The sequence below is a fragment of the Oncorhynchus keta genome, chromosome 1 (genome assembly GCF_023373465.1).
Source record: "Oncorhynchus keta strain PuntledgeMale-10-30-2019 chromosome 1, Oket_V2, whole genome shotgun sequence".
Taxonomy (NCBI): domain Eukaryota; kingdom Metazoa; phylum Chordata; class Actinopteri; order Salmoniformes; family Salmonidae; genus Oncorhynchus; species Oncorhynchus keta.
The window spans coordinates 56,496,562-56,507,051 of NC_068421.1; the positions used below are offsets into that span (position 1 = coordinate 56,496,562).

At 43.5% G+C, this 10,490-nt stretch overlaps 1 protein-coding gene across 5 annotated transcripts; it reads left to right on the plus strand.

Moving 5' to 3' along the window:
• Nucleotides 1-804: 804 nt before the first annotated feature.
• LOC118388638 (sphingosine 1-phosphate receptor 4-like) lies at nucleotides 805-10,250 on the plus strand. Of its 5 annotated transcripts, XM_052528689.1 has the most exons (4): nucleotides 805-1,284; nucleotides 1,422-1,466; nucleotides 1,643-5,697; nucleotides 6,508-10,250. In XM_052528689.1, exon 4 carries the CDS (start codon nucleotides 6,660-6,662, stop codon nucleotides 7,848-7,850), a length of 1,191 nt encoding a protein of 396 aa, XP_052384649.1. In that variant the 5' UTR covers nucleotides 805-1,284; nucleotides 1,422-1,466; nucleotides 1,643-5,697; nucleotides 6,508-6,659; the 3' UTR covers nucleotides 7,851-10,250. The 5 variants fall into 5 exon arrangements, with proteins under 5 accessions (XP_052384649.1, XP_035633798.1, XP_052384638.1 ...); XM_035777905.2 differs by having other exon boundaries at nucleotides 805-4,598; nucleotides 5,573-5,697; XM_052528678.1 differs by having other exon boundaries at nucleotides 805-1,466.
• The last annotated feature ends 240 nt before the right edge of the window (nucleotides 10,251-10,490 follow it).

Sequence of the window (10,490 nt, forward strand, 5' to 3'; positions counted from 1 at the left end):
TGGAAGTGTAACTGACACACACACACACACACACACACACACACACACACACACACACACACACACACACACACACACACACACACACACACACACACACACACACACACACACACACACACACACAGCATATTAATGTCAATTATTTTGTCTGTGTTGTCTTTTTGGTTGTATCAGACTAGATGTTGCCATTGGAGTCGGCTTATGGGAATCCAAAAATACAGTTGAAGTCAAGTTTACATACACCTTAGCCAAATGCATTTAAACTCAGTTTCACAATTCCTGACATCTAATCCTATTAAAAATTCCCGGTCTTAGGTCAGTTAGGATCACCACTTCATTTTAAGAACGTGAAATGTCAGAATAATAGCAGAGAGAATTATTTATTTCAGCTTCTATTTCTTTCATCACATTCCCAGTGGGTAAGACGTTTACATACACCGTAATGGGTGCGTGTCACGGTCGTTATATGGAGGAGACCAAGGCGCAGCTTGGTAAGCGTACATTCTTACTTTATTCAATAACGAACACTGAACAAAACAAACTGTGAAGCTAATATGGCTAGGGCAGACAGGCAACTAAACATAGAATAAGAACACACAAAATACCCAAGGAATATGGATCCCTAAATATGGTCCCCAATCAGAGACAACGATAAAAACTCCCTCTGATTGAGAACCAATCTAGGCAACCATAGACATATAAACCCCTAGACATTACAAAAACCACCCCCGTCACACCCTGACCTAACCAAAATAATAAAGAAAACAAAGATAACTATGGTCAGGGCGTGACAGTGCGTGCTGGGAAGGGAAGTCTGATGCAGGAGAGTGAATTTGGTATAAACGGAGCAGTTGAATAAATGCTAAAAAAAAAAAACATAGAAAACCAATATATACAAAAATTGTATAAAAGGGTACAAAACCCGTCGCACACCAGAACATGACTTGCACAAAATATACAACAAACAATCACAGACAAAGACATGAGGGGAAACAGAGGGTTAAATACACAACATGTAATTGATGGGATTACAGACAAAACCAATGGAAAAGGAAAAATGGATCAGCGATGGCTAGAAGGTCGGTGACGTCGACCGCCGAACAAGGAGAGGGACCAACTTCGGCGGAAGTCGTGACATACTAATTGAGTGTATTTTGTAGCATTGCCTTTAAATAGTTTAACTTGGGTCAAACATTTCGGGTAACCTTCCACAAGCTTCCCACATTAAATTGGGTGAATTTTGGCCCATTCCTCCTGACAGAGCTGGTGTAACTGAGTCAGGTTTGAAGGCCTCCTTGTCGCACAAGCTTTTTCAGTTCTGCCCACAGATTTTCTATAGGATTGAAGTCAGGGCTTTTTGATGGCCACTCCAATACTCCAATACCTTGACAATGTATTTTTTTTAACCTAATGAGAAGGTGATGGATGCTGGGATAAGGATCAGTACATGTGCCAGTGTAAAGGTAGCCTGACTTGTTTACGTGTTGCTGTGCGTTTTGTTGACAACCTTACTTTGCCATCTGACAACTTTACGGTTTTTACTTTTTAATTACCGTTTATATTTTTGTTTTTTCCCTCAACTTTTTATTTTCATTCAACTTTTTCACTCGGGACGCTTTATCTGGACATGGTTTGTCAGGACCTCCAAAAGCCGAAGCTAAGTAGTAACATTAACATGATGCCTTCTAATTGCAGTCGCTGTACTCATAATATACAGGAAACGATCGCCTTACGGCGAGGACAGCTGTGCTACAAGCCCAGCTTCAGACGCAATCGTTAGGCAAGGGTAATTGCAGTGTAGGAAAGGATGAAACAGCGTCTGTGCCACCAGTAAGTACAGATCGTAACGTTAGTATAAATCCCCTCGCATGGTCCCCGCAGCCGGACAACTTTCTCAAGGTTTCTGGATGGAAATGCTGTAGGAATGCTCAACCGGTGTGACAGAAACTTTCAACCGGTTTTCCACATTAAGCAGCGAGTTGGATTCAGAGGCCGAGCCTTCTCTTGTCTCTACTCCCGTTACGGGGTCTGAGACAACGAAGCTTCCCACCATTAGCTCTGACAAATTGAAAACTCTAGTCATTGGCGACTCCATTAACCGCAGTACTAGACTTAAAACGAATCATCCAGCGATCATACACTGTTTACCAGGGGGCAGGGCTACCGACGTTAAGGCTAATCTGAAGATGGTGCTGGCTAAAGCTAAAACTGGCGAGTGTATTCTTTTGAAGACTGTTTCAAGGACAGCTTTTTCCCATCTACGTAACATTGCATAAATCAGAAACCTTCTGTCCAAAAATGATGCAGAAAAATTAATCCATGCTTTTGTCACTTCTAGGTTAGACTACTGCAATGCTCTACTTTCCGGCGACCCGGATAAAGCACTAAATAAACTTCAGTTAGTGCTAAATACGGCTGCTAGAATCCTGACTAGAACCAACACATTTGATCATATTACTCCAGTGCTAGCCTCCCTACACTGGCCCCCTGTCAAGGCAAGGGCTGATTTCAAGGTTCTACTGCTAACCTACAAAGCATTACATGGGCTTGCTCCTACCTATCTCTCTGATTTGGTCCTGCCGTACATACATACCTACATGTACGCTACGGTCACAAGACGCAGGCCTCCTAATTGTCCCTAGAATTTCTAAGCAAACAGCTGGAGGCAGGGCTTTCTCCTATAGAGCTCCATTTTTATGGAATGGTCTGCCTACCCATGTGAGAGATGCAAACTCGGTCTCAACCTTTAAGTCTTTACTGACGACTCAGCTCTTCAGTGGGTCATATGATTGAGTGTAGTCTGGCCCAGGAGTGTGAAGGTGAACGGAAAGGCTCTGGAGCAACGAACCGCCCTTGCTGTCTCTGCCTGGCCGGTTCCCATCTTTCTACTGGGATTCTCTTCCTCTAACCCTATTACAGGTGCTGAGTCACTGGCTTACTAGGGCTCTTTCATACCGTCCCTAGGAGGGGTGCGTTACTTGAGTGAGTTGAGTCACTGATGTGATCTTCCTGTCTGGGTTGGCGCACCCCCTTGGGTTGTGCCATGGCAGAGATCTTTGTGGGCTTTACTCGGCCTTGTCTCAGGATGGTAAGTTGGTGGTTGAAGATATCCCTCTAGTGGTGTGGGGGCTGTGCTTTGGCAAAGTGGGTGGAGTTATGTCCTTCCTGTTTGGCCCTGTCCGGGGGTGTCCTCGGATGGGGCCACAGTGTCTCCTGACCCCTCCTGTCTCAGCCTCCAGTATTTATGCTGCAGTAGTTTATGTGTCGGGGGGCTAGGGTCAGTTTGTTATATCTGGAGTACTTCTCCTGTCCTATCCGGTGTCCTGTGTGAATTTAAGTATGCTCTCTCTAATTCTCTCTTTCTCTCTTTCTTTCTCTCTCTCGGAGGACCTGAGCCCTAGGACCATGCCTCAGGACTACCTGACATGATGACTCCTTGCTGTCCCCAGTCCACCTGGCCGTGCTGCTACTCCAGTTTCAACTGTTCTGCCTGGGATTATTATTATTTGACCATGCTGGTCATTTATGAACATTTGAACATCTTGGCCATGTTCTGTTATAATCTCCACCCGGCACAGCCAGAAGAGGACTGGCCACCCTACATAGCCTGGTTCCTCTCTAGGTTTCTTCCTAGGTTTTGGCCTTTCTAGGGAGTTTTTCCTAGCCACCGTGCTTCTACACCTGCATTGCTTGATGTTTGGGGTTTTAGGCTGGGTTTCTGTACAGCACTTTGAGATTTTAGCTGATGTACAAAGGGCTATATAAATGAATTTGATTTGATTTGACTTTGTTGTCCTTTAGCCATTATGTCACAACATATGCTTGGGGTCATTGTCCATTTGGAAGACCCCTTTGCGACCAAGCTTTAACTTCCTGATGTCTTGAGATGTTGCTTCAATATATCCACATAATTTTCCTACCTCATGATGCCATCTATTTTGTGAAGTGCACCAGTCCCTCCTGCAGCAAAGCACCCCCACAACATGATGCTGCCACCCCCGTGCTTCACGGTTGGGATGGTGTTCTTAGGCTTGCAAGCCTCCCAATTTTTCCTCCAAACATAACAATGGTTATTATGGCAAAACAGTTATATTTTTGTTTCATCAGACCAGAGGACATTTCTCAAAAAAGTACAATCTTTGTCCCCATGGGCAGTTGAGAACTGTAGTCTGGCTTTTTTTAATGGCGGTTTTGGAGCAGTGGCTTCTTCCTTGCTGAGCGCCCTTTCAGGTTTTATGTCGATACAGGACTCGTTTTACTGTGGATATAGATACTTTTGTGCCTGATTCCTCCAGCATCTTCACAAGGTCCTTTGCTGTTGTTCTTGGATATATTTGCACTTTTCGCACCAAAGTACATTAATCTCTAGGAGACAGAAATTGTCTCCTTCCTGAGCGTCATGACAGCTGCGTGGTCCAGTGGTATTTATACTTGCATACTATTGTTTGTACAGATGAACGTGGTACCTTCAGGCGTTTAGAAATTGCTCCCAAGGATGAAACAGACTTGTGGAGGTCTACAATTTTTTTCTGAGATTTTGGCAGATTTCTTTTGATTTTCCCATGATGTCAAGCAAAGAGGCACTGAGTTTGAAGGTAGGCCTTGAAATACAATACATCCACAGGTACACCTCCAATTGACTCAAATTATGTCAATTAGCCTATCAGAAGCTTCTAAAGCCATGACATTTTCTGGAATTATCCAAGCTGGTTAAAGGCACAGTCAACTTAGGTTATGTAAACTTCTGACCCACTGGAATTGTGATACAGTGAGTTGTAGTCAAATAATCTGGCTGTAAACAATTGTTTGGAAAAATGACTTGTGTCATGCACAAAGTAGATGTCTTAACCGACTTGCCCAAACTATAGTTTGTTAACAAGAAATTTGTGGAGTGGTTGAAAAAACGAGTTTTAATGTCTCCAACCTAAGTGTATGTAAACTTCTGACTCTAACTGTAAACACTGGCCTGATGCCCTCCTAGTAGAAAAAGTATCTTGTGACACATCCTAGGAAACATCATGGTCTAACCACTTCGACACACATGTACCATGAAAACATTATGAAAGTCTCTTCCCGTAATCATCATGGGGCAACTTGAGCAATAGGATTCAAGTATTGCAGCGGTGCAAGTAGTGGATGGGAAAGGTGTTTACATCAGTGATATTAAGTCTGACCTTGACATGTGGATAATTACAGGGGGGGGAATGTATATAATGTATATATAAAAAATAAAAAAAACATTGTGGTGACCTTATGCAAGCGTGGATTAGCCTATATCTATTTAGCAATTAACGCGTTGATTGGGTGGCATCCATCTATGAATAATCACGTTCTGAAGCATTTCACAATTGGTGTGTTTTCTTCTGGCCAGTGACGAAACACCCCATCAGTGTCAATAACCTCTTGCTTCTCGTGTGTGTGTGTGTGTGTGTGTGTGTGTGTGTGTGTGTGTGTGTGTGTGTGTGTGTGTGTGTGTGTGTGTGTGTGTGTGTGTGTGTGTGTGTGTGTGTGTGTGTGTGTGTGTGTGTGTGTGTGTGTGTTGGTCGCTTTGGGTGTGGTGCCATGTGAGTAACCTTCTGAGTGTAGGGCTTCCTTCCTCATCGCTTCTATAGAGTGGAACACATCTGCACTACCAGCCCACATAGGGGGTGGCTGTCCACACACCGCATCACTACCAACGGCATCGCTGCACCAGTAAGTGACATTTGTTCTTCAAGTGTTTATTGTGTTAAAATCAAAAGGATACAACATTTGTCTTTATGTGTTAGCCTATTCATATGAAATGATACAATTAGATAATGATTGGGATGGAGAGCCAGGTGTATTGTCACATTTAATTTAACTGCAGACGTAAATATGCAAGGTATTTGCGGTCATGTACAAGCTTTTGCTCCCATGCAACAAATTACAACACTAATTCTGCATAAAAGAACATCTAGAAATGTAAAGGGAAATTGTATTATAAAATCAAAAAATGAACAAAAGTTATAAATGTAATATGGTACTTTTTATTTCACTCCACAGTGGAAAACAGTTAATACTTAGCAATTTTGGGAGAGTAGGGTGTTGTTTTTCAGTCATTACTACTAACAGGGATTTGGAAATAGTTGTTTTCAAACTTTGAAAGATGTTGGCTTCACATGCAGATTTAAACCCCCTTCCTGGCCGCAGCTGGCTGCTCCTCTCAACTAACCACATGGTGGTTTAAACAGCACCACAGAGGTTTAAATGGCCCTAATGCCTGCTAGCGGAGGCATGCAGTTTTATGATGAGAATCCATGCCAGTCAACTGACAAAATGTCATCTCACTGTCTAAACATTTGTTGTATTTGTGGGATTTTGGGGGATTTCTTTCAGCTTTTCACAATACATTTATAAACAATGCAATTTGACCAAAAAACACATTATTTTCATTACCTGCAGTTTATGCCCTACAAACAGCTTAGAACTTATTATCGCATATCAGACATCTTTTCATATCAAACATCTTCCTGTGTTTGCTAGGTGGGTTGTGAGACAGCAGAGCTCCAGTGGAGAGACTGTTTTAGCCTGAGTCTGAGCCCACATCAGGAGTTCTACACTCACCCATGTCCTGCCTTGTCCAACCTGAACCAGCCATTTTCTGACTTGCCAAGCAAGCCCTTCACAACCCAGCCATGGATGCCCTGTCCTCCCTGAGCTCCTCGACCTCCTGCTCTCATCTGTACCTCTGGGCCAGCAACACCACAAACAGCAGCGTTGATGTGATCCTGGAGCACTACAACCACACAGGGCGCCTGCAGCATCGCGTGCCCCGCCAGGGTGGCCTGAGCTCGGCAGCGGTCCTCTCCCTCTTCATCAGCGTCCTCATCATCCTGGAGAACCTGCTGGTCCTAGTGGCCGTGCTCTCCCGGATCCTCCACAGCCGCCGCTGGGTCTACGTGTGCATCGCCAACATCACCCTGAGCGACCTGCTGGCCGGGGCGGCCTACGTGGTCAACATCTGGATGTCGGGCAGCCAGACGTTCAGACTGAGCCCGGCTCTGTGGCTGTTCAGGGAGGGGATACTGTTCGTGGCCCTCGCCGCCTCCATCTTCAGCCTGCTGCTGATAGCTGTGGAGCGCTACACCACCATGATGAAGCCGCTGCACCAGAAGTCGGCCAGGAAGACGTATCGTATCTACGGCCTGGTGACGCTGTGCTGGATCGTGGCCTTCGCCATCGGCTTCCTCCCCCTGCTGGGCTGGAACTGCATGTGCAGCCTGGAGAGCTGCTCTACCCTGCTGCCGCTCTACTCCAAGAGCTACATCCTCTTCTCCCTTCTCATCTTCTCCCTCATCCTGCTGGCTATCGGCGTGCTCTATGGCGCCATCTACAGCCACGTGCGCAGCAGCTCCAAGGTGGGCTCCCAGCGCAGCCGCAAGCGCTCCCTGGGGCTGCTGAAGACAGTCATCTCCATCGTGGGTGTGTTCATCATATGCTGGGGGCCTCTGTTTATCCTGCTGCTGGTGGACTTCTTCTGTGTGTCGCGGCAGTGTGCACCGCTCTTCAGCGCCGACTGGGTCATCGCCCTGGCCGTGATAAACTCGGCCCTGAACCCGGTCATCTACACCCTGGGCAGCACAGAGTTGAGGAAGGCCATTGCCGGCTTGTTGTGCTGCTGCTGCCTCAGGGCAGGCCTCTGTCACCCTGACACCTTTGTGTCCAAGGAGACCAGCAGCACCGGGAGCATCAGGCACAGCAGCCTGAGGAACAGTTTCAATAAGATCAGGAGTCTCACTGTCAGCCCCCCGCCTGCACCCAATGCCCCCAAGAAGAGCCGCCGCCTGAGCTCCACCACTACCTGCCTGTCTGTGTCAAGCGGTTAGACCACAACGGGCTGCCTGGGGCAGGCGTAGCTGTGTGTGTGTTTGAGAGACCTAGAGAGAGAGAGAGAGAGAGAGTCAGTGGAGGCTCCTCAGAGGAGGAAGGGGGGGGGGCTTTCTACTCAGGGAGTTTCATAAAAGTACAAATATTAAAAATACAAATATCAATTATTAATTTGTAGCATACTGCAATTAAAGCCAGACTAAGTCAATGGCACAGATGGAACTATCCAAGCAGAAGATCTCCATCAAAAATCGAAGTTAAAGAATATGACTAAATCTAATCAAATTTAAATGCAATTTAAATCAAGTTTGATTTAGTCTTACCAGTCTCATTTGATTTAGTCTTAATAGCTGTTGATGAATTTGCAATGCTATATAGATCTAAATAGTATAATTGATGATATAGGACTTATAATGTATGGTTACATTTCATTTGTTCTGTTAAACCTACCCTTTGGAACTACTTTGATAGCAACAGTGAATATATTTAGTTATTGAGAGGTCTCTGAATAATCACTCACAATAGCACATTGGTAGTCGGTGATATAAAAACTAAGCTGGGTTTGGTTAAAACCCTGTATTGGAGACCAAATGAATAGTTGTAGATCAATTCTCCAATAGGAGGTGCTGCCCAGACACGTTTTTTCCTGATATTGGACATTCCGTTGAAGATCTGACATAGTTTCAAAAGATACAAATTCAATTTACTGTATTTTAAAGAAGGGTTGTCTATGTTGAAAGTGGTTACTATGATGACATAATCCTGTGGTTGAAATTTCACCCTCAAAACAAAAGTTTATGACTTTTTTCAAATCCAATGTATTTTCCACTTAACAGATACATTGTCTAATTACACTGTGACAATGTTGATTCAACCAGTTTGTGCCCAGTGGGTCAAGGTAGGTATAGGGCAAATTCTAGTATCATGTAGTAGCCTAAACCTATCGATGTTACATTGAGCTGGATGAATGGAATATGAAATGACAGTCATCCAATATGCTGAAATAGAAATAAGGCCAAGCTCATAAGAAAAAGATTGTCCTCCCAAATCTGAAAGAGCACTAACTGCCACTGGTGTGTGTGTGTGTGTGTGTGTGTGTGTGTGTGTGTGTGTGACCACAGAGAATGCAGTTCCTCCATTATCTAGCTCCACCCAAATGTGGCCTTGATACAACCAGGTCTACATACAACGGTTTTCTCTGTTGTTGGTTTTGTTCATTGTCTTCATTGTCATCAGCCCAGGACCTGGTACACTGACGAAAGAGCATCGTTGTGGTTCTCTGTTACTGTAGCAACACCAATCTGTTTCATTTTATGCATTCCAATTTTTTTTTTAATTAAAAAAGGAGTTCAAACTCGTTCAAGATTTATCATAAAAGATGCACTATGGAAGCTGCTTTTGTTTCACTGTTTCAGCCTTGAAACAGATACTCTTTTACTGTGAAGATGGTTTTCATTGAAAGGGGTGCTTTCTTATTGCACCACTTAAATAGAACTGAATTAAAAACAACAAAAATATGTAGATATATTTAGAAAATGCAATATTATTTATACATACACTGAGTGGACAAAACATTAAGGACACCTGCTCTTTCCATGACAAAAACTGACCAGGTGAATCCAAGTGAAAGCTATGATCCCTTTTTGATGTCACTTGTTAAATCCACTTCAATCGGTGTAGATGAAGGGGAGGAGACGGGTTAAAGAAGGATTTTTAAGCAACTCAATATTTGGAAGGCGTCCCTAATGTTTTGTACACTCAGCAAACATTGTACAGAATGGTAGTTGAATACATTTTTTCAATTGGTTAAACATTTATTTTGTTCAATATTGTTTTTAAGAGTATACATTTGTTGAACGCTTTACTATTGCTGTTATTCTGAAAGAGGATTATATTTCTGTTATTTTGTACATTGACAATGTATAAATAAATATTTTAACAAAATATGTGTCTTGTGGAAAGAGAGAGTTTATTTTTAAACTGTTTTTCAACAGAACATTGTACGAGTGGCAGCAACATGCTGAATTACAACCTACATTTGAATATTAAAACTCAATAAACAGCAGATAAAAAAAAAATATATATAATATATGCCATTTAGCTGACGCTTTTATCCAAAGCGACTTACAGTCATGTGTGCATACATTCTACGTATGGGTGGTCCCGGGAATCGAACCCACTACCCTGGCGTTACAAGCGCCATGCTCTACCAACTGAGCCACAGAAGGACCATAATGTAGACAATTAACTGTTAAGCAGGTAAACCTTGGCTGGGATGGCACAGCAACGGAAACGCTCAGTCCAGTTGTATTACTGGATCACTACTGGGTAAATGGAAATGAACCATTAACTCCCATAAGCAATTAGCAACATCTACCTCAAGGTGGAGACATGTTACCATGGGCTTGCGTGAAGATGTTGCTTCACCTCTAACGGCAAGTTTCATCAGTGCTGCTTGCATAGTCACAGAAACATAGAATTCAGTAAACAGTGATCTCTGAACTAATTAACTTCTGATGGGGTTAACTCCTGAGTCATGCATAGAAATGGATATCAACACGTCGCCAAAATGTCCAGACATTTAGGATTAGAAAATGTACAGATTCTTTCCATGTGAGATGTCAAATGACAAGAGTAAC

What these genes read in the sequence shown, in the direction of transcription:
- LOC118388638 (XM_052528645.1), top strand. Translation starts at nt 6,660, where the DNA reads ATGGATGCCCTGTCCTCCCTGAGCTCCTCGACCTCCTGCTCTCATCTG.